The 22,903-nt window shown below is 49.0% G+C and overlaps 6 protein-coding genes and 2 non-coding genes across 8 annotated transcripts; 4 read left to right on the plus strand and 4 right to left on the minus strand.

Moving 5' to 3' along the window:
* Nucleotides 1–28: 28 nt before the first annotated feature.
* Nucleotides 29–102, minus strand: tRNA. The gene has a single exon. It is a non-coding gene; the product is annotated as a tRNA-Val (tRNA).
* Nucleotides 103–707: 605 nt separating this feature from the next.
* Nucleotides 708–4,634, minus strand: FPRO_08104 (uncharacterized protein; the record flags this gene model as incomplete). Its single annotated transcript, XM_031233767.1, has 2 exons — nt 708–1,692; nt 1,741–4,634. The coding sequence occupies 2 exons, from the start codon at nt 4,632–4,634 to the stop codon at nt 708–710; spliced, it is 3,879 nt and encodes a 1,292-aa protein (XP_031083571.1).
* A 575-nt stretch (nt 4,635–5,209) lies between these two features.
* Nucleotides 5,210–6,888, minus strand: FPRO_08103 (putative myo-inositol 1-phosphate synthase (MIPS); the record flags this gene model as incomplete). Its single annotated transcript, XM_031233768.1, has 2 exons — nt 5,210–5,519; nt 5,573–6,888. The coding sequence occupies 2 exons, from the start codon at nt 6,886–6,888 to the stop codon at nt 5,210–5,212; spliced, it is 1,626 nt and encodes a 541-aa protein (XP_031083572.1).
* A 1,889-nt stretch (nt 6,889–8,777) lies between these two features.
* On the minus strand, nt 8,778–9,090 carry FPRO_08102 (uncharacterized protein; the record flags this gene model as incomplete). Its single annotated transcript, XM_031233769.1, has 2 exons — nt 8,778–8,887; nt 8,943–9,090. 2 exons carry the CDS (start codon nt 9,088–9,090, stop codon nt 8,778–8,780), a joined length of 258 nt encoding a protein of 85 aa, XP_031083573.1.
* A 3,465-nt stretch (nt 9,091–12,555) lies between these two features.
* On the plus strand, nt 12,556–14,741 carry FPRO_08101 (uncharacterized protein; the record flags this gene model as incomplete). The annotated part of the gene is made up of 3 exons (XM_031233770.1): nt 12,556–12,670; nt 12,729–12,830; nt 12,880–14,741. The coding sequence occupies 3 exons, from the start codon at nt 12,556–12,558 to the stop codon at nt 14,739–14,741; spliced, it is 2,079 nt and encodes a 692-aa protein (XP_031083574.1).
* A 2,012-nt stretch (nt 14,742–16,753) lies between these two features.
* On the plus strand, nt 16,754–19,212 carry FPRO_08100 (uncharacterized protein; the record flags this gene model as incomplete). Its single annotated transcript, XM_031233771.1, has 2 exons — nt 16,754–17,169; nt 17,220–19,212. The coding sequence occupies 2 exons, from the start codon at nt 16,754–16,756 to the stop codon at nt 19,210–19,212; spliced, it is 2,409 nt and encodes an 802-aa protein (XP_031083575.1).
* Nucleotides 19,213–19,933: 721 nt separating this feature from the next.
* On the plus strand, nt 19,934–20,991 carry FPRO_08099 (uncharacterized protein; the record flags this gene model as incomplete). The annotated part of the gene is made up of 3 exons (XM_031233773.1): nt 19,934–19,951; nt 20,000–20,876; nt 20,942–20,991. 3 exons carry the CDS (start codon nt 19,934–19,936, stop codon nt 20,989–20,991), a joined length of 945 nt encoding a protein of 314 aa, XP_031083576.1.
* A 265-nt stretch (nt 20,992–21,256) lies between these two features.
* rrna51 lies at nt 21,257–21,372 on the plus strand. The gene has a single exon (XR_004093515.1). It is a non-coding gene; the product is annotated as a ribosomal RNA (ribosomal RNA).
* Nucleotides 21,373–22,903: the final 1,531 nt, after the last annotated feature.

Here is a 22,903-nt window from a genome sequence, read left to right on the forward strand (position 1 = left end):
ACAGAGAGGACTGGAGCTGCAAAAATGGTGGTTCCGCCCGGGATCGAACCGGGGACCTTCTCGGTGTTAACGAGATGCCATAACCAACTAGACCACGGAACCTATGCTCTTGTAAGTTGAGCGAGGCATAGGCGGCTCATTGTACCGATCCGAAATCCAAGGACGGCAATAGTAGTAGAATGTAGGGCTGAAAGTAATCAATACGAAACTTGAGTTGGTAATCCAGACAAACAGAACTGGCTATGCTACATATAGAAGGCCTCCTTTATGATTATGCAGTAGAGGTGACGCTTCTGTGCGAGTTAGTTGTGGCATCTCGTTCACTGAGACGGCCCTGGTTCGGTCCTGGGCAGAATCACCACTTCAGCAGCTTCAGTCGCTCAAGTCTTGTGTTATGGACAATGGTGGTCTTCCTTCTCCTCTCGCAGAAAGTTCTGCTGTAGAAGCAGTGACCCAGGAGTCAGATATTCATACATAAGCTTGAGTCGGTATACCTCCAGAGGCGATGTTATTTGAGATAACCAAGTGCGGATGGTAGACCAACGATGCAAACGGCTCAACAAATTAAATGCTATATTTAACACCTTAGTTATAGTATCGCTACGATATCATGTATTGTCCATCCCAACTCCGCGCCATCCCATGTTAATTTTTCAACCCTAACATACATGAACCAAATCAAAGAACGAATTCCACTCTGCGCCAGCTTATTCAAACGAGCCCTTACCCAATAAGTCACCTACGACTCCCACTCTCTTCTCTGCTCCTTTAATCTTTCTTTCTTCTCTCTTTCGCTCATTCTGCTCCAGCTTTGCTCGTCTCTCGCTGTCACGAGCGAAAGCATGTACACCGCTCTTCTTGCTGGCTCCCTTCTTGATCTTAGCCTCCTCACCAAATCCGCTCGCCGGCGCTGGTGAACCAGAGCTTGTGGTAGAGACTGTACCAGATACAAATGAATTTGTAGTAGCACGGCGAAGCAGAGCAGGGACTTTGAATGAGGAGTTTGATGCTGTTGCAAAGGCGAGGCGGCCAGTGCTAACGTTTGAAGAACCATTGCGTTTTAAACTGATGCGATCAACGACAGCAACACGGCCACGGCGGGGGTTGGAGGTACCGTTCTCCTTGTCGCTGCGAGTTTCTATGATAGTATTGTCTTCACCTTCACTGTCTGAACCGACTTCAGTTGCAGGGATAACTGAACCATGGGGTTCTTCCAACAGATCGGATAAAGTTTCGCGAACTTCACCAATGTTGGAGGGCTTCTTGCCATCCTTGGTCCTACGCAGATAGCCAGGGACCCTGTTACCCGCAGGGCCGAGAACCTTCTGAGGTTGGCTGTCAGGAACGGTCTGAGCCTCGCTGCTTTCATCCTGAGACTGGGACTGTGAGGACTCAACAATCTCCTCTGGTGCATCCAAAAAGTCCATTTCATCATCACTGCCACGATCCTCGATCGTTCGTAAGAAGGCCTGATTTCCAGGGTTCTCGGCTATCTTCTTGACACGCTCGTCGGAAAATAGAGCTTTCTGCATTTTAGCAAACTGTCGACGCTTCATTCGACGGCGAGCCTCGCCATCATCATCTGAATCATCAAGGTCGTAGCCTGCACCTCGTTTACGGCGAAGCATGCCAGTCGTGATGTCCTTGAAAAGCTTCTCCACCTGCTTCTCATCTTCTGCCTGTTCTCGAGCGCTATGGAATGTCAGTCTTGATGTAATTGATTCGGGATGTAGCACCTACGCATATAAAGCAGCGAGTTTGGCTCCATCAATGTCGTTACTAGCAGTGTCGTCTATAATGTCTTTGAGTGAAGCGGCAGATTCATTGTCACTGTCCTCGCCATCTGCACCACCCAGCCCAGCATATTCATCTTCGGATTCCTCAGCTTGCTCCTGAACCATCTCTTTTGCCTTGCTGTTCTTGTGATCAAACTCGGGTTGGAGCCGTTTCTTATGTTCGTTCTTGGCACCCTCCCTCAGCGCTTCAAAAACATTATCAGTCTTGTCTGCAGATGCCGGCTCTGGTGTTTCCTGAATGCGTTGAGATGTCTCTATTCTGCGGCGAAGGCGGCCACGGCGGACGAGTGGCGAAGCTTGGGTCGGGTCGTCGTGATCAACCAACATAGTCTCTGTAGTCGAAACTGGTGCCTCGATAAATCTGTTCTTTAAGGGTGTTTGGTCTTGGAGCCCACCATCCTGAGTGAAATCAATCATTTCGGAGATTTGAGTGCTCTCTTCCCGAAGCAAGCTGTCCAGGCCGCGCATTTGAGACTGAGAAAGGTCGAGAGCGATGTCTTGAGCATTCCTTTGGCTGTCATTCTTTTGACTGTCCACGATCATGTCCTCCATGGGCTCGTCCATGGTCGCAGAGAAGTTGGAGTCGGGGAAATGATCGAAATCGGGCATCAGGGATTGGGTTGGGCCATCTGCAGAATCCATTTGGCTGTCGTCCATGGTACCGGCGAAAATTTGCGTGAGACCGAGACCGGCCGGCCCTTGTACCGGCAAACCAGGGATAAAGTTCTTCTTTGCTGAACGGAGGACTGATCTAGGTGCAGTTGGAGATTGGGTGTTTGGGACTGTTGGTGACATGTGGACAGTAGTGTTTGGTCTCGGTGTCCTTTCGACTGTGTCCTCCTCCTCCTCGTCGGAAAGAACAATAGGCTTTCGCAATCGTCGATATCTCGTAGCAGGGAACTCTTCTATATTGTCTTGAACATCTTGACTGGCAATAAGAGTTGCATTGTCATTCTCATCAGCAGAGGCTTCAGACTCTCCATCTCGAGCCTCGACTTCGACCATGTTATTGCCATCTGTTTGCTCATCGTCACTGAGTTCCTCCTCGTCCTCAGATCCGGACAACTCAACAACTGATCCTTCTCCGTCAGCTTCGTTTCCAGATGCCTGATACTCGTCGTCCTCGCTGTCATCCCAAGCCAAGGGGTCAACTTCGCCATTCTCCTTCGCTTCCTTCTTGGCGGCTGCTTTCTCTTTTTGCCTGATCATCTGTGCCTCCACCCTTGCCCTAGCGACAATGTCCTCAGCGTCTTGCATTTGACGCTCACGCTCTTCAGCGGTCTGAACAACGACACCTTGAGCCTTGAGCAGATCAACTCTGCGGTCACGCTCTACCTTAGCTTGCTGTCGAGCCCTCTGATACAGATAGGCCTGGAGTTCTCCTGCTGTCATGCCGTGATTTTCGTTCTTTCGCCTTGTCTCTTTGCCGGGAGATTTTAGTTGGGCCAGGGCGCGTAATGCTTGAACGGAACTGTGTTCTTGTGCTTTCTTTGCTGGCGCCATGTCGAATACAGCTCGAATCTTGTCCTTGGTGGTGGTTGTAATTTCTAACTCATCATCCGAATCTACCATGGTCATATTGGCTTTCATAGGTGGAAGCTTGACTCGAAATTGGCGCCTCGGATTTTGCACGGGCTGTTCCTGTTCGGTTCGAGTTTCCACAGCCTTTTCCTTTCCTTTATCTGGTTTGAGTCTGGTTGTCTCAGCCAGGCTGTCTATAGTTGGCAAGTCGAATTCATCGTCACCAGCAGTAGTTTCTGGATCTGTAACGGCGGTGGCAGTCTCTTTAGAAACTGGGGGGGAACTCGGTGGTGTATCGATACCCTGCATCTCAACATCGCTGTGTGGTGTCGGGACCCTACTCGAGCTGGCAACATCTGGTTCTGGTTCACCTGCCGGGCGAAAGTTGAAACGCTCAAACAAACTGTTCTTGGTGATCTTCTTTCGTGTCTTGGCTTCATGTGCCAACTGCATATTTCTCGACATTCTCTGAGTTTCTCTCTTCATCTCTTCGATGGCCTTCTTGCTGGCTTTACGAGCACTGGGTCGCTCGGCCTGTGTTAGCCGTCGGCCGCCTTCATCGTCGGTGATACCTGAGTTATCGTCATCCGAGACCATCTCTTCCATCTCCTGGGCGACTTTCTGTTGCTTTGCCCGTTTTGCGGCCTCTGTTGCTTCTTTAGTGGCATCTTCGTCACGCCTCTTTTGTCTGCGGCGCTCCAGCATCGCTTTAAAGCGATCGGATTTGAGGGCAGGGATGTCAACCTCCGAATCAGAGCCATTATGTATAGATCGGGTTGGCGAAGGGCGAAGAGGCGATGATACGAAAAGTGTTGGGCTGGGACCACGAGAGGTGCGCTTCGAGGCTGGCGATGAAGGTGTCTTGCGAACTAATCTTCGGCGTGTAACAAGAGCATTATCCTCTTGCGATTCAGCACCGGGCATGCTACTATTGTCTGCCTTCTCCACTTCTTCAGTCGCCTTCTCTCCTAGCTCGTGAGTCGTCTCTATACAGTCCCCAGTACTTTCTCTTTGCAAAGAAGACGAGCTCCCGGACGCCTTTTGTTGCCATGTCCGTTGCATCCTGGCCGCCAGCTTGCCTCGTGGCCTAATTGTGTCATTATCCGATTCATCGGACGCTTCTTGATCAGGTATGGTCTGTGCTGGAAGGTTGAGGTGGTTTTTTGAGTTATGGTCTTTGTATTGGTTTGAAGAGGATGTTTCGTCGTCACTACTCTCAAGAGCTGCAAGTTGCGCTTTGAATCTAGACTGTGGTGAAAGTGGTTCGGGAGTTCCACCCTCTGAGGAGTGGGAGGAAGCTCGTGGGGGAGTAGCCATTGTGATATCGATGGTAGTTATAGTTTTGACAGAGAGTGGTCAGCGAAAAGATGGAAATAACGAGCAAATTAGCATCTAGTCCTCAGGAGTGAATAATATTTGGTTTTGACATTAGAGTGGATGTTGATCTGTGGGAGACTGAGGATGATGGAAACTCCCGAGTCTAAGTGGTAGTGGGGAGCTAACGCGACGCGCGGGCCATGGAAAAGCGTTGGCGTGGAGAGACGCGTTGATACGCATCAATCACGCGTAGGGTTTACCAGCCACAGTAAAATTTAATTAACACCCCCTGAGTTCCAATTATCTCAGAGGATACATGGCGAGGGCCAAACATGAATCCAACATCTTGCACGGCGATATTGCACATGGCACGTATATTTATATCGTGTTTTCGTATATCATGAGGAGAATGGCACAATTAAATTTAGTTGTCTATGCGGCTAATTGATCTCTCCTCCGTTTTTATAAATTTTCAGTTTTCAAATACCAATATGAGCATCCGGTAAAGACTGTCCTTATAGCTATCCCCCTTCTAAATCAATCAACGTCAAGAGTATGAAACACATGCGTTACGACTAGAAGAGCTTGTGCTCAAGAGTCATGTCAGATTCAGGCTCGAGGCCAACGCAAGCACGGAAAATGTTAGTCAAAGCAGCGCGCTGCTTGGCCAGTGCATTGACAACGGGAGTGCCAGGAGGGGTGAGGGGAGCCTTCAGCATGTAGCTAAGGACGCTCAAGACGCTGTGGAAGCTTTTGTACTCGGTAGTAGCAGTACCATCAGAAGATACAGCCTTCCACTGGATACGAGACATCATCTCGGCAATGATGACCAAGTCAATGATCAAAGGAGAGGCCAGAAGGGAGTCCTCGCAGATGTTGAAGAGCCTGAAAATGGTCAGTCGCAGTCTATTGCATTCGAAACATTGACATCAACTTACGAAATGGTCTGGTGACCGCCCATGAAAATCTCGGCATAGTATTCGTCAAGAGCACGCTTGTTGTCGGCAACAGCAGGCATATACTTGATCACAACGCAGTGGTCAGGGTGCTCGCCCTTCTTGTACAGAACGTGGTTAGCCTCGACCATGTCATCAACGACGTTGGACTTCGAAATTTCCTTGGAGCGGAACTGTTTCTGGGAACTCAAGTTCTTGCCATCGTTGTTGCCAAGATGGTTGTAGCTGGCAATAGATGTCAATTTAATACCGGCATTGATGAGGAAATCAACCAGGGCGGATTTCATCTTGGTCTGGCCAGACTTGAAATCATCACCACCAATGAAGGCATTGTGCTTCTCAGCAAGCTCGATGGCGCCGGGAACAAAGGTGTTCTGTGGGGAGCCGTTGATGAAAGGGGCGTTCTCAAGAATACAGGCGACGGCAAAGACAGTTGAGGGGGAGACCTCCTCGTGACCCTGCTCAATGGCCTTGAGAAGGTTGTCTGCAGTGTCGTTGACGCCCTCAATCAGGTCGGCATATCGCTCAGTATTGGCAGTCCACATGATGATGACCTTGTCAAGGCCGTTCTTGGCCTTAAAGTCACGGATGTCCTGGCGGATTTTCTCAACGTGAGCCCAGCAAGCCTTGGAGCCCTCGAGAACGTTATCAGCACGGTCCTCTTGGTTGGCAGCAATGAAGTCCGGGTAGTAGATGGAGGGAAGGGGAACCATCTCAGCCATCTCCTTCTTGACCTGGGCCTTGAGGGTAGGCTCGAGGACCTGAGCGCGATCCATGGCCTGAGCCAGGTTCATCTTGCTAATGTCCCAGCCGCCAATGAAAAGGTCGTTGGGGTGAACCATAGGGAGAATGTTGTGGAAGGGAATGTTGATCTCCTGATGGGTCTTGGCATCATGGCCGAGCTTGAGGGTCGAGCCCATAACAACAGAGCCGTAGTAGTTGGACTCGCGAGGACCCTCCTTGGTATCCCAGGCGAGCTGGCGGCGGTTGGCGAGGATGCCAGCGGTGACCGTAGTGCCGTTGTTGCCTCCGAGGCCAACCAACATCATGCCGACCTTGGGGATCTTACGGTCGACCTTGAAGTCATAGAGAGTCTCATTTGGAGTGGCAACATACTTGCCATTAGCATCAACGTCAACCTTGGTAGTGCGGTAGGTGTATCGGGAACGAATTTCCGCATCAGTGTAGGTGACGTTTGGGGAGTTGACGGTGAAGAGGTCCTGAGTAGCTGAGGAACCTCGGCCGTTGTACACCGCCCCGTTCGAGGAGCCCGTGCCTACTTCCGCGTGAGGAGCCATGACGGGAAAAGATGGCTTTACGTGGAAATTTGCGAATTGAGTGAGATTGGACGGGTTCTGTTTGAAATTTGACCTTTACTGTTCAAAGGTCGAGTCCGCTGAGCCTCCGGAATCGGCTGAGCAGCGGGCTCCTGCGAACGGGTGGTGCGTCCTTTTGTAAAGTCAGCATCTGTCATCGTCTTTCTTGGATCCTATTAGATTACTTACGAGTTAAGGAGATTGGAAAACGTCTTGACGACTGTAGTGACCAAGGGTCAAGGCCTTGGTCTTTATGATAAGATTATTTGGAAGGGGTTTGTTGATGGCGGGGTAGCGGGGCAGATGGATGTCAAGAGAGGGAGGTTTTGACCGAAAATAAGAGTTTTAAAGAGTTTGGATATGCTGTTTAGCTGATTGTAAGTTGACGAGGTTTGCTGGTGAAGGAAAAGAGAGAGAAACGGAGTATAGTTCGGGGATGGGGAGGGTTCAAATATGGCAGACTCCGGGAGACGTACCTTGGTACTGCCACTTTTCCCTCGCTTGGCTGTCGTGGACGTTCGGGCGGTGAGGTTTACAAGGAGCCAATAGTGGGGTAGCGATATTCTAGCGGCTGGGGACGCGGAGAGCTCGGAACAGCGTATGTATTGATGATATTGAGCTACTGTAAGCTACTGTATGTTTTCCATGCATGTCTGTGGACACCTGGTGCTAGCACGCATCCATTGGATTCCTAGAGCCGAGAAAGAGGTATGGATAGTGTCTCCATCCTCCAGATTTTCCCACATTTCTCCCACCATTTTCGTCCATGGAGTTGGGGTTCAGTCGGCGGAGACAGCTTCAAATAAAAACTTGTGGCTGTACGGTTGACCCCGACTTATCAAGGGTTTTCTTCTCTTTTCTTTCCTTCCCCTCTGGTCAATATGATTGTGCGGAGTAAGCGTGTTGTACTAGTTGTTGATATTTGTTGAATATGCTTGGTTTGGCGAAGGCACTTTCGCAAACAACTGCCCATGCTCATGCAGTTTAACCCTGCCTTGTAACCCTTCCTCTCCCGCCCGAACCATTGGCTCGAGCCCCTGACGTTGTGCATCTCTCTCAGCATTCGACAACGACAACCTGACTTGACCTTTCTTAACCAGTGCGGGACAAAAGCGGTGGGCCTGTCTCTAAGCATAATAAATTGTCTCATCCGATATTATCGACATCGTCCAACTTGATTGGCTCTACCCAGAACCTTCGGTAATCATACAGGTCTGTCCTACGGAGTGTTGTTGTTGGGTTATTCGCCAGCAAGTCTAGAGCACTGGGTCAAGCTTGAACGGGTAAAAGGTCTTCTGTATTACAGGCTTTATTAGCCGTCGATGACTTGTTGTTGTGACTATCAACGACTAAGGTATCTTTGGTGTCGCGATGAGCGTTGCTAGATATTACTGGAATCGATAAAGATTTCAGAACTCTCCAACCACAATACTGTTGACGTCTGTTCCACGGATGGTGAGACCTATTTAGCACGCCGCGTTCGAAATCGACTCTGATTAATCAAATACCATCTCTAGGGTAAATATTAGCAGGAGACAGAGGGATTTTTGGATGATGATTCCGATTGCTAGTAGCACGTCGCGTGCATTCTTATCACCACGTGGACTTGCATTGACTAGGTAGGTATGTAAGTAGGTATCCAAAGCCTTTGAAACAATTGGCTTACAATCTTGACCAACTGGCGAGATCATCTGTACTGTCACTCGTTATCTCTCGCCGCTGCCTGTGGTTGATCAACCTCGATCAACCCACGTTAGCCCAGCGCCACGATGCCCCGGAGCCTCCAGCGACTAGAGGATGAAGGCACCGGATATTATCATGGCATGGCATAGCTCTCTCGGAACGGCCGCAATATTCTTAAATTGTATATCTCAAGGCACTTGTTCTTTACATTGGCTGGCTGGGAAGTAGCTCCATTCACATGTGTAACGAGGAAGTGCAGCAGAAAGATGCAATGCCGAGCCGAATACCCACATGGCTTCTGTATGGTGTTGAGATCGCCAGAAGACCCTGGCCTCTACAATGTTGTCCCTCACCGTCTAATGCGGGAGAAGCTGGTACATCCGGGTCAAATCGCATTGTGGGAGCATCAGGAGAAGACGTGAAGAAAGAGGGGGAGTCATATACTCCCACCATTTCGAGAACAGACAGCCAGACCTCTTCAACGTTGGGTCTCATGGCCATAGTAGCTACCCACTGACTATAGCCCATTCCTAATTCTGGCTTCCCATGTCCGGAACTCGAAAGAGGTATAGCTTTCTCCGTCCCCAGGCTGTCATCTCGGCCGTGATTTCGAAATGAATGATACAAGCCAAGTTTTCGTCTATGTGTTGGCCATATGCCACACCATTTGCAGACTTGATTCAAATCCAGGGCCAGAAATCGTTGCTATAGTTGATGACTGGTTGACACATTTCTGCTTTAACAGACCCATGTGCCCGAGCCCGAGACTGGTCACGATAGCCGATCGACGATCACACCTCAAGACTACTCCGGTCTCAGCCATGTCATAATATCAAATGATTGCCCTTGGAGAGCCCTGAATGACGTGCCAAAGCCAACCTTATAGGCAGACGGGCCAGGGGTAACTTCTCAAGCTCATGACTAGCTAGTCCAAGCTAAAGTATCCTGAACCTGAAGCCATTAAATGTTTGATAAGGAACTGGTAAGGTGACTTCAGAGGCTCGTGTTGACTTGGCGCATTACTTTTGATTACTTTTGAAGGTCTCTGACAGACTGAATGAAAATTTGACAGTGTCACCATTTACGAAGCCTATATTAGTTGATGAAATCAATTGACCGAGAGGCATTCATGTTACTGGGTAACAACCCCGCCCCCCACGCCTTTGATAAGATGATGGTGAAGCATTCATCATAACGAGGCGTCTATGATGTATTAGAAAATCGCCAACCCTCCTCCATCACAGGGGCAGCTCTGTTAATCGAGGGCCAATATCCGTCAACGGTCGTGGCGGCAAGTTTGCAATTCTTTTAGTCTAACGACACTGAAAGTTTCAAATTGTGGCGCCCCAGCTAGCGATCTATTGAAAATCAGGCCAGTGCATGGCTGTCGGATTGATTACAGTCCGTGGTCATGGTCTATTAATGTCGTAGCGGGTTCTTGATCTCCCGATCAGAAACCTGAGACAGTGGATCATCGCTTCCTCTTCTGCAAAAGTCATAAGAAGAGTTGTATACCTTAGTAGATCCTGTCCGAAGTATGTACGTAGGTAGTCAAGACGGGCTTGCAAAGCAAACGGGTACACTCGCATTGAACCATGGTCTGCATCAACATTGTCATTTATTAAACACGAGATATAACCTGCTGCATTTGGTGTATGGTGTGAAGATCAGCCACTACTCCGTATTCACCCACGACTTACCCACCGAATGAGTGCAGGTAATTATATAGGTCAACCCTCCAGTCACATTAAACGAGCCAATAGAGTAGGCAATTATCATATGGCCGTATTAATTCTATCCAATGATCCAGTTATGTTAAACTACACACGAACTCTACATGATAGCTAAACCAGGTTTACTTACTGTAGAAAACTTGGTGAGGTGGCCATGCAGTAGCAATGCCGTCAGAGAACACATTGATTTGCAGAGGCGGATAATTACGTAGCAGTGGTCATATTACCAGAGTTGGATTCACGATAGCGACAGGCGGAGCTCTGACACACCACACCGCGAGTAATAAAAGAAACATTAAATGAGGCAGATCCCCTTTCGGTGGACGTCTGTCCAAAACAAGACTAGTTTGTAAGACAAGCCCCTTCATTGGACAGAGCTGCCTGCAAGGTACCCGAGTTGTCGACGGTTTTCAGTGGATCTTCTGGACCTTATCCATGGGCAACAGTGGATATTGGCATCAATGACTAGGTTACAGAGAACTTCCTGTGGCGTTCATCCCATGACTGATTCGGCTGAGGCCGGGCTCAGTCTGGCTTGCTTCTTTGGTTCTTCGCTTTCGATTGCTGCGTTGTTCATTTCGATGAGTTTATTAGGGCACCAGACTGCTGGCCACTGAGCTTGACGCATGCAGGAGACTGACGTGACGCAAACGAAGGAATAAGATGGATGCAATCATTGTTGATATCAAGGAGCCAATTGCGGGCTAACATCTACAAGAGGGACTCTTCCGCTTTAGATTATCATTCTCCAGACTCATCTCATGCATGCAAACAAGCGGCGGATGATCCTAACCGAACAAAGACTTGTTGCCCTTGTTTCCCCATTTTCATAAAGAGGCATGCAACATTGATTGATTAACATTGGAAGCGAGACAGCAAACCCTTTTCTGGGGGTTCTATGGATTTGGACTTCATTGGTGTTCCTGTCGGTCTTTCTGTGCTCCCTCCAAATCGATGATTGAATTCTCATGTCTCATCGCCCTTTTGACCCCTCTTGGGGGTAGGGCGGATGCTGTCTTGGGCCCAGAAGCTCCAAGGAAGCATTTATTAGTTCCGGAAAGTTTACTGGAATGTCGTCTACCGTGTTTCTGGAGTCAATCGAGTCTCCAACGATCTAGTCAAGACAATACGAGAAGAAAGTCTGTTTAAGTTAAAGCAGTAACGGAGCATCCGTCCGTACCTTAGGTACCTAGATATCCAGGGTGCTGGGCCACTTCGACAACAATCCACAAGCAACCTACTAATAGAAGTGAACGCTTCTCTAGAACAAAGTAAAAAAAGGTCGTCGCTCTTGTTGCCTTCAGCGCACAAAACACAAAGCTCCGTAGTGCCCGTGTTGCAAATTCCACACCGCACACACCGCAAACCCGACAGTTTGCGAACCGTCCTTCACCAACCAGGGGGGCTAAAAGGACAGGAGACAGGGTGTCTCGGCGAGCGTAACTTATTGACTTGTTAATGAACAAGGGCACCAGCACCAGCACCAACACCAACACCAACCAGGGTCGGGCTCCAGGATAAGCCTGTATCTCAGGCCTTTAGTTTGGTCAAGGGTCTCCTTTAGCATCAACCCGCCCACTCTCCCTCCACATTCGAGACACCATATGCATCGTCCCTTTCTTGAAAGTCGACAGCTGATCCTCTTTCTATCCTTTCACGTCACAGGTGTTTTAGTGTCGTGTTTCGATTCTTGAATTTGGTTCTCTTCCACTGCCATCTAATCTCAATCTACTCCTTTGACTTTGGCTTTTCATTACACCATCAACCGAGAAGTGGCTCATCATCTCCAATTCTCTCGCATCTTTGGCAAATACTTCGACACCAATTTACCTTTTACTCAACTCAGCCAGACGAGATAATAACATTGCGATTATCGTTCTCCAACTTCGCCACTAGGAAAGAAGGAAAAGCCCTCTTTGGACACTACGACAGCCTTTATGCGATTCACAAGTGCAATCGCACCGATATTTGGCATCCTCAATCTACTTCACCAACCCCAGGGACACCGGTCGCAGAACGGGCCTGGGGTACGAATGTGAAAGGTCTCATATAGAACACCACCAGTGAAACCACCGCGACAAGGCACACGATTATCTCTTATACGTCATTTTGTCGAAGGCGCTTTCAGGCATTTCAAGAGAAACCACGGCGACGACTCAATTACATTTAAAGGCGGCACATAATAAGCTCGACTCCGCCCGCCCCAAGCAGCACATCAGCTCACACCGCCATCATGGCGATCCCACGAGAATCCATGTTCCTCCCGACTATCAAATGCTCGTCGTGTAATCGGGAGGTGGAAATTTCTATGATGGGGGACCATGTTTGTGCACCACCAGCGTCCGAACGTAAGAAAATATCATGAGTGTTACTTTGATCCAGTGAAACGAACTAATCGTCCTGAAGTTTCCCCTCCCCCAGAACGATATGAGGCGTACACACCATATAGTCCAGCGTCTCCTGAGAAATCAGGGCGCATACCTTCATCATTAGATGTCAATGCCGCCAGTAAGTTGCTATTGTCTAACGCACATAAAGCCAGCTAACAACACGGTAGACCATCCGTTTCTGCGCCAGGGACAACTGACACCAAATAGTGAGCCGCGCAGCACATCGCCAATTAACGAAATGGAGTGCTTCTTTGATGACGTCTCAACACCACATGAGGATGATTTGATTCTACCATCGCCGCGCCCCGTTGATCGTCCTGGGGCTTATGGAGGCTTTGGCGAGAAGAAGCATGGGCCGGACTTCCAGCCTCGTTCTATCAGCCCCAACGGAGGAGTTAACATGACCTTGTTCAAGAGAATGGATACGATCGCCCCAGGACCATTTGATACTATTCGCAGTCCCTCAGCGCTGTCACCGTCTTTTCCCAAAGAAATAACCGAAGGCGGCGACAAGTCAGATGACTTCCTGAGTGCATCGCCAAAGGATTATTTTAATTCTCGCAGATCTGCGTCCCCCACAGATAACAGCAGCAGCAGTCCGTCCGCCCCCCCTCAAAGACCGACGAGAGATGATTACGAAGGGTTTGGTCGTCCTTCGACAGCTGAAGCAAGACTTCAGCCTCAGCCTTTGGGAATGATGAATCGCTCCGACACATTTCCCAAGCTGGGTGTTCGATCCGAACCTCCATTACGAACTCCTTCTGCACCAGGTACGAAGCCTGAGCGCAAGGCAGCTGGTGGCCTTGGTCATGCATCCAAGCCATCCATGGGGCCTGATACTTCGCGAGCCCCGCCGCCGCGCAAGAGTCTCCTGCATCCGTCAAAATCTAGCAAATATTCAGGGTCCGTCGATCTCGCTGCCGAATTCGGTGTGAATAACCCCTATCACACACCGTCAGACTCGACGTCCTCTGGATTTTCCACTTTCAGCCACCAGAGCCACGGCAGTTCTCAAACTAGTCAGTCAAAATCTCTTCCCCGACGTGACCCCTCCGATCTCTCGGCTATGGATGGCCTGATGGAGGACCTCGAGAGCTCAATGGAGGCTTTGGGGACCAAGGACCTTCAAGCTGGAACCCCTTTGCGGGCCCCTTCACGTACAAGATCGCCTCTTGCAGAATCGCCTCTCGAACTATCCCCCAGAGGTGAACGACCCAGCTCTGCCACTAAAGATGAACGCCGAATCGAAATGCCACTTCAGCGAAGCGATTCACAACCGAGACCGCTTTACGCAACTTCGCCTCAGGATCACATTCATTACGACAAGGCCCCAGAATTAATGCGTGCACATACACTTCCTCCACCCACTGCGCCTCCCGTTCGAAAGGGATCCCAGGATCCCGTGCGATCTCGCGGAAATTGCAAAGCGTGCGGCCTAACTATCACAGGCAAAAGCATCTCATCTGCAGATGGAAGATTGACTGGCAAGTACCACAAGGCTTGCTTCGTCTGCACAACATGCTCCGAGCCATTCACATCAGCTGAGTTCTATGTTCTCAACGACAAACCATATTGCGAGCACCATTATCACAAACTCAATGGCAGTCTCTGTGGAAGCTGTGAGAAGGGGATTGAAGGGCAATACCTGGAAGATGAATTTTCCATTAAATATCATATCGGATGTTTTCGATGTCTCGACTGTGGCCGATCTCTTTCTGATGGTTACTTTGAGGTTGACGGCAAATCATACTGCGAAAGAGATGCCTGGCGCCGAGTGCAACAGCCTTACCCTCCTATGAAGGCGCCTCCAGGGCGATCACCGTCCGGCTCACGACCTCCAATGATGGGTCTTCCGGGCCATCCAGCCCAGCGGATGGGACCAGGCATGGGCCCAGCACCAGGTATGGGGCTTCCACGACCTCCATATGGCATGCCGCCCCCCGGGAACCGGCTTGCACCCGGTCTTCCTGGACCTTCTGGTCCTCGACCGCGAATGAACAAGCGCAACACGCGACTTGGCATGATGTAACGACCTGATTGAAACTCGACCCTGAGCGATGATACATGGACCATTACTTTATTTGTAATATCACTTGTGTGAACAGAACGCAACATGCTCTGATTTCATTGGTGCCGGGAGTTGGCTAGCACTTTTTTTTATTGTTATTATACCCCCTTGTTTTAGAACACCCTGCACTCTGTACAACATCATACAGCTTTCCCCCATTTCTTGAAAACAACGACGTCAGCATTGGTGGGATTATGCCTCCTGTTCTTGGTGCCATTCAGGGAAAAGTCTGGAGTATTGATGGGGTGTTGGTGGAGATGGAGCATTACAGGCTTCAGCATCGTAGCATTATAGTGTTTCTCGATAGGAGTTCACTCATAATTGAAGCACATTTTCAAGTTCATCATCGCAAATATTGGACGTAGAGTCTGGTGGCATATGGTCCTTGAGTAGATCTGTTTGATGGGTCACCACATCACATTTGTGTCCTCAGAAGGCGCCTTTTTGTGTTTCATGGGCTCAAATTACAAGATTTAGAGCCGAACAATGTCGAATCGACAAAAGCCTCTTGTGTGGCAGCTGTCTATAGTTAGACAATATCCCACCAGGCCACAAAACGAGCCAGGAATCATTGGCAGCACCCACTACCATGTGTACACTCCCGGACTTGGTGGCCGGGGTAAGGGACGCAAGATATCACGTATTTCAAGTCTTGCTTCTTGCTACAGCTTTAGACTAGTTCTGTTCAAGAGCATGTCACAATGTTGGCCAAACTGTATACTGCCATACTCGGCCCGGAGTTTGGAGCCGAGCGTTGTTCAGGCTTAATATTTATAACCTTTTCAACGAAGCTTCTACCGGGACGAACCATAGGTGGGCAAGGACAAGCAGCCCATGGCACAGGCAAAGTAGATGCAAGGGCCTCAACTTTTATGTCTGATACAACAATTTCCTGCAACTAGTATTTGAGACGGAACAGGATGGCCATTTTAGTAATTGTATGATTGAGCCATTTGCTACATCCGCATGATGAGTTTATAACATGAGGATATCAAACCCGAAAAAAGTCCAGACAAACAGATTCATTACATCAAAGGCTATCGAGGTCGACAGAATCTTAATTATGTAGTCGCAGTAAGGAGTATCCGGCCCAGCTCCAATAGACATCCATACTAAAAGATAAGAACCTCAAGGCTGTAAGGGTTGGACAAGCAATGATAGGCGAAGCCACATGTAAATGAAGATTGACTGCCAGGGATTCAAGAAGTTCAATCAGGGGGATGAGTCTTATAGTAAATGAATAATAAAAAATACCAGACAAAACCTTCTTGCTCCCTTAAATATTGAATGTCTTGAATTCGCTTCTATCTAAGTTAATCTGCTAGTATTGCCAATCTGAGAACTTCCATATAATGGTTGACAATATTACCTTATAGGTACGGATGTGCTACCGTAGCGCTTAGGTACACCAACATTACGCCACTTTCATGCTACGCTCAACCCCTAAACCGAAACCTTAGTCCAGTTACAGTACACGGGCTATCGTTAGCCCAATCCAATCCAACGCCTCTTCATCCACACCCATTCCATGAACTCTCCCTTAGGTCTCGTGCTCTCCCTTTCTTCCGTTCTATCATACGCAACATTCTCCTAAACGCAGCGCCTGGCTTTCTTTTCTATCTGTGCATTATTTACACGTGTTTGCACTTCTCAACCTCTCAATTTCCTTGGCTATCTTTGAAAGAAGCCGCGTCACTCCTTCAATCGGCCTCAAGGGGACTTCTTTGCGACCGAGCGATCAGATATTCAAACGACTAGTAGACGACACTACCTACTCCTAATGAATTGTATCCCTTGCATCGACCCGACCGAATACACTCGTCTCAGCGCCTCAGCTTATTGAGCTATGTACCTCTGATCTTGTCCGACCTTCTTCGTCCTCAATTTCGACACCAAGTTCGATTCTCTTCCACCAGTAGAACGAACTAATTGTTCGCTCCTTGGACCAGCCAACTTCAAGATCTACCACCATCATGAAGAAATGGCACCCGCAAAGCCGCCGCTTGTTCGGCGCCAAGCTACGGCCGAGATCTATGATAATAATTGTCTTTGCTATGCTTGCTGCCTACTACCTCCTGTTTGCGCCCAGCACCAGTATCCAGGTGGTCCCTTCCAACTCAAACGTCCCAGCTTCGCCGCCACCACCCGTTACTGGAAATGGAGAGCCTGATACCGAAGATCAGTACGGCGCCATTCATCGAGAACTCTGGGAACTCACGGCTCAGGACCTCAAGGACTGGCACGATCCCACCGATGGCGAGGACCCCAATGATATCGAGCCTGGATTTGAGACTGATGGAAAGGAACGAGGCTTTGGAGATCTGGGCAAGCTCCAACATGAGAAGGATATGAGAAAAGAATGGAGACACGCTTATTCTGTCACTTCGAAGTAAGTATTGCTGACATACAAAATCCATACATGGACTAACATGTTCCCAGCTTCCCCCACTCGAATCTCATCTATGGAAAGACCTTGGCGAATTTGGAGAACCAAGAGGCTCGGCCCGAAGAATTTAGCGTTGATCTCAAGTTTGACCCAGATGCCGACGTGGAATACAGCTCTGAAAAGCCAGTTCGCTATGACCCTTACCCCAAGTACAACAGTGCCGCATGGAAAGACGCCGGGTACGCCCAGTACTTTCCTTGCAAAGGCGCAACTGGGGAACCCGTCGAGGATCTGCTTGTATTCAAAGGTCGGCCTCGTGAATGGCCTCTGCCTCGATTTGGTAGCTACGATGCTTTGAATATGGATCCTAACCTCTGCTGGGAGCGGGAGACTCGACTTGGCCCCTATGGGCTGCATCGCCAGTTCAAAAAGGTTGGCGGCGAACCGCAGCCACTCAACTTCGATAACGTCAACTGGGGGGACCTCCAACGAATGTGCCTCCACAAAAATGCCCAGCGGTTTGATATGAACCGAGAGCGTGTCAACGAATACCTTAACATGTATCCTGAAACGGTCATTGGCCCACAATTACCGGAGGAGCCTCAACAAGTCCAAGAGCCTGCTCCAGCACGAATGGCAAAGCGAGAAGCTCCTCTGGAGCCAGAACCCAAGAGTACCCCAGTCTCGACGAACCCAGGCATCCAGCCTGCCTTGACCAACCCTGAAGCTATCAGCCAGGTCGCAAGTCCACAGAAACACCCAAGAAGCCCCAGGAACCCAACAACCGGCTATTTTTCAGAGCCTCGAACTGCTATCCTTCTTCGATCTTACACTGGCAAGGACTATACAGAAAACGACAAACAGAATATTCGTTCACTAATATCTGAACTGTCTCTCAAGACAGGCGGCCAGTACGAGGTCTTTCTGCTTGTGCAAGTCAAGGATACCAACCTCCGCATCTTTGAGGACGACGATGTCTACCAGACTGTCCTCTCGCAGAGCGTTCCTCCTGAGTTCCGCAGTATGACAATTCTCTGGAACGATGACATTGTTTGGAAGCTCTATCCAAAATTGACCGATCCCGAATCGAAGAACGTCCATACTGCACAGTGGCTTTCTGTCCAGAAATTTAGCCAGGACTACCCGCAGTTCGATTTTGTCTGGAACTGGGAGATGGATTTCCGGTTCACTGGTCATCACTACCACCTCTTAGATAAGCTTGGAGAATTCGCCAAGAAGCAGCCTCGAAAAGGTATGTGGGAGAGAAACGAGCGATGGTATATCCCGACATTCCACGGAGGTTATGACGACGAGTTTCGCCAGGACATTGAGAAACGGTACGGCGACAATACTATTTGGGGGGCCCCTGAATTTCCTTTTATCAACCCCATTGGGCCCAAGCCTCCTGTTTCGAGTCCCAGCCAGGACAACTACGAATGGGGGGTTGGTGAAGAGGCTGATGTTGTCACTGTCTCTCCCATGTTCAACCCCATCAACAGCAACTGGGTTATTGCTAATCAAGTTTGGGGCTACAATGACTCAACTCACAAGTCGCAAGATATTCCCAGGCGAACCACAATCGTCACTCAGTCTCGAGTGTCGAAGAAGCTACTAAACATCATGCACGTTGAGAATCTTCGTGGCAACCATGTCGCTTCCGAGATGACACCACAAACAGTCGCTCTCCTACACGGCCTCAAGGCAGTCTATGCTCCTCATCCGGTTTTCATGGACCGTGACTGGAAGGGCAAATTTCTCAACAAGTGGTTCAACCCTGGCGAGAATGGAGAATGTGGCGGCCGCGGAAGCCCTATGGGCTGGGGACGAGAGCGAAGATATATTGGTTCCACTTGGTACTACCGGGCAATACCTCCCAACAGGCTGTACAACAATTGGATGGGCTGGCATGATACAGGTATCGGTGGCTCGCAGTGGGAAGAGAAGCACGGACGGCCATGCTTACCCCCAATCATGCTTCACCAAGTCAAGAATACGGAGCCAACCAGTGATAATCATGAAACTACCTTTGAGTTAGCTTACGGTTAAGCTTTTACTATCGCCTTTAGCAAGTGCTTGTTTCATAGGCAGGCTAAAAATCAAACATGCTATATCACTAGATATCATTGCATCTCGTCCTTGGATCTGCTGTGCCGTTTTAATGGTGGTTAGTGCCGCATGTATGCGATTACTCTAAAGGACCCTGTTGTGTCATGTATTAGATATAGGGGGGGCGATAAATGCGCATTTGGGTGTCAGGAGTTTGGAGTGCCTAATTTTGACATGTATCAAACAAAATATCAAAGTACGTCAGTTCCAGCGGGTGAATTCAGTGTTCTTTTAGTAGAGGTAATTAAGCTGCAAGACGGACCAAGAACTAGCCCGCCAGGAATCGTGTCATTGCTTGTGATGCTGTAACGTGCCTTGCTGTGCCCGTCCTCGTCATTCCCCGTCAAGAATTAAGAACTACCTTACCTTACCTTGACCTAAGGCACTTGGGTACCTATTCAGTGTTGGAGTTCGTTCATCAGAATGTTTGATGCCGCAGTCCTTGGCCCGAGCTTTTACCGTTGCCTCTAGTCATGAACGTCACATCTTCATCCCCAGCGATATTTCACAGCATTTCACCATTGAGACAGTAAAAGTCATTATTGATTCTGTGTGGTTAAGGGCTTATATTGACTTGAGACGACAAGGTAGTCTAAGTAAGCAATATCTCCATGGCAAGTGTGTTGTGTTGTATACTGGTCATGTGCATTTACCTTATACCATGAGCCCCCCTCCAAGTGTAAGATTTCATCAATGCAGAGATTACGTTTTGACCTAATAAAACCAGACACCTACGCCCAAAAGGTTTCTTTTGCCAAAACGGGGCACGCAGTCATCGCAAAATCCTGCGACTTTGCCGCGTTTCCAGTCAACTCCTCGATTTGCCCCCTCTTCTGCTCCGAGACCGACACAGGCAAGAACCGGCATAGATATTGAAGACGTTGAAGAAGTAGGAGACAATTCACAAGAAACCCTTCTAGAGAGTGACGAACACCAAGTTCAGCTTAGAAAGCACGACTCAATTCATGACTCCATCGAAATTGAGTCTGATGATGCCACTGCGTCACAAGGTGGCAACATAGTCATCTCAGATAACGAACCAGATGATGTTCTTCAAGACTCTCTGGACCTTGAGATGTCTAACTCCACACCTTCGCATTACGATTCTCCATCATTGGAAGAGCGGGAACCGAAACGGCGAAGGGTATCGAGTTCACCTCGGCGAGAATGTAGCACACCAGAAGAGCAACGCAACCCAGACAACGAATCCCCAGAAGAGGCTTACAAAAGTGGCCTTACTCCATCAGGAGAGTCTACACAGAGTATCCAGGATGCAATCAATCTCAACAATGAGTCAAAACCGCTTCAGCAACCAACCTTTCACGCGCCACCGCGCTTCAAGCCTGTTGACCTCGATCCCGCAGTAGATGGCCTACCCACAGCATTCTCGCCCCAACGCCGAGGGGCCAAATACATGGCTGGTGGCCTAGCAGCTGACCTCCAAGGCTGGCTCTCTGAAGTCAAGGGCTGGGAAGGTGCAGCACCAGCGACAACTGTGACCAAGAAAGTGATTATCGAGGAAATTCGACCAGGTCGGCGAATGTACCTAGTCAAAGCGCGGACCGGTGCATCTGAAGAGGGTAGATACCTGCTTGCAGGCGAAGGTAGGTTGACAGGCCTTGGCCAGAGGATGCCGGTGATCCTTGGGAGTGTTGTTGATGTGGGACAGCCCGTATGGGATATTATGTTGGATGGGCAGGTGTGGACAGTAGCGTGTGATTGGGGCATATCTGAGAGCGGGAATACCGGTGAAATGACACATCTCTCAGTTGTTTGACAAGTGGTTAGGTTTCGACAATGTATCTTGTCACCTTTGCAGGCAGGTATGCACAGCAATCTCAAAGACCGACCTGCCGTTATAGAATGGAGCTGTTGTTATAATACAACAGGCTCTTTCGTAACCCCCATATATATATTGCCAGTCTCTGGAAGGAGATGAATCTTCTGTGTTCATGAACTGAACCAGGACGCCCTGCTAGCACATACGACCATACCTGCAATAGAATACGGGATCCCGTCCGCTCTCCCATAGTCAAGCCTGCAAGGGGCGGATTAGTAGTTGGGTCGGTGACGACCAGCGAATACCTGCTGTTGTATGTTTTTTTGCTTGTTATTTTGGTAGTTGCAGCCATGAAGTCGTCGTTTTCGTGATGGTAATGCATCAAGTGGTTGGTATCATGGCTTCCCACTTCGAGATTGAACCTGTCCTCTCTTGACAAGAGTCATGTTGAGGGAGCTACTGTGGTATTGATTGGATCGGGAGCTATTTGAAAGCAGTCTGAATGAAACGACCGAGGGCATATGTATATTCTCCTGGTAATTTCGTCTTCGAGGCTATGGAGGTCGGCTGTGGACTTCCCCAAGGGATACATCATACGTGACACTCCATTGGTTCACGTTCACTACTCAATTGCATGACTTGATAATGAACCCCTGAGCAATATAACATACGATTTTCAAACTATCTACTCATATATGATGTGCGAAATATCATATCCATTTCCTGTCTATGATTGCATTTTTGGTGCAGAGAGCGGGTCATGTTCGGTTATGTCGCGGACACAAGTTGATTTTAAGCATACGAATATAACTGCATTAGATCAGGTAGATATGAACAAGGTATATTGTTTCAATCTCGATATCGAGCGATCAAGCATATATGTGCCATGCGTTAACGACCGGGACTTGTAGGCGAACGGCTTTCCTCCCGCCTGATTACGGTGCTGACCCTCTTGAAACAAATGAAAGACGAATCGATACTCTGATGAAACACAATGAAAATCGCCCGCTTTTCTGGAACTCAACTTCTTGTCGTCCAGGCCATTACTCTCCGTCCCTGTCAAAGGAACGAAAGTTCGCTTGCTTCGACTCATCTCATTATACAAACGGTCCCCAGTGTTCCACAGGGAAGTTCCATGCCATGGAAAAGCTGAATCGGATGACAAGAGTGGGCATGTGGCAGGGAAAAAATTGACTTCATGTAACAAACGCGCACACGCGACAAGACTTGAACTATCCGTTATTGCCAACTAGCAAAGTTAGCAAAGCTGAAGAAGCAGGCTGCTTGCGTTGAACATTGCTTTGCTGACAAAAAACTGGCCGCAGGACGCTGACGACATAAGTGGTAAGTGATGAGAAACCCAAACTTGGCTAACAGACATATCGCCATTGTGGCATTCCGCACCCAAAGACATCAAAGCAGTAACCACCTCACTGTATCTTCTTAGAGACCCTCTACGGAGTAGCCCTACTGCAATGCTGTCCAAGAGTCTGAATGGGAGGGGAGGAAAGGAAAGGAAAGGGGAGGGGGCAAAACGAATTCAGGAGAAGGGGTGGCTCTTCATTGTCCAGAAAACTAAGAGATACGACCGAAACTAACGAGGTCGAGCACATTTGCCCCTTTCTAATGGATGACCTGAACTTCCATGGAACTATTTACCTACAGGAAGCCGCTGGAACCGCACATATGCAGCCCACGAAGTGTGAAGCTTGGATCAACACCCATCTCGAGGGGCTAGAGCTGTTTCTTGACTCCTCAGCTCCCCCTCCTCCTGCTTCAATTTGTAATGTCGGCGTTTATAATGTCGTGCAAACCCTGTCTGCTCAAATGCGCAGACCGAAGTTCAGGTGC

This window comes from Fusarium proliferatum (assembly GCF_900067095.1).
Source record: "Fusarium proliferatum ET1 genome assembly, contig: FPRO_scaffold007, whole genome shotgun sequence".
Classification (NCBI taxonomy): Eukaryota; Fungi; Ascomycota; class Sordariomycetes; order Hypocreales; family Nectriaceae; genus Fusarium; species Fusarium proliferatum.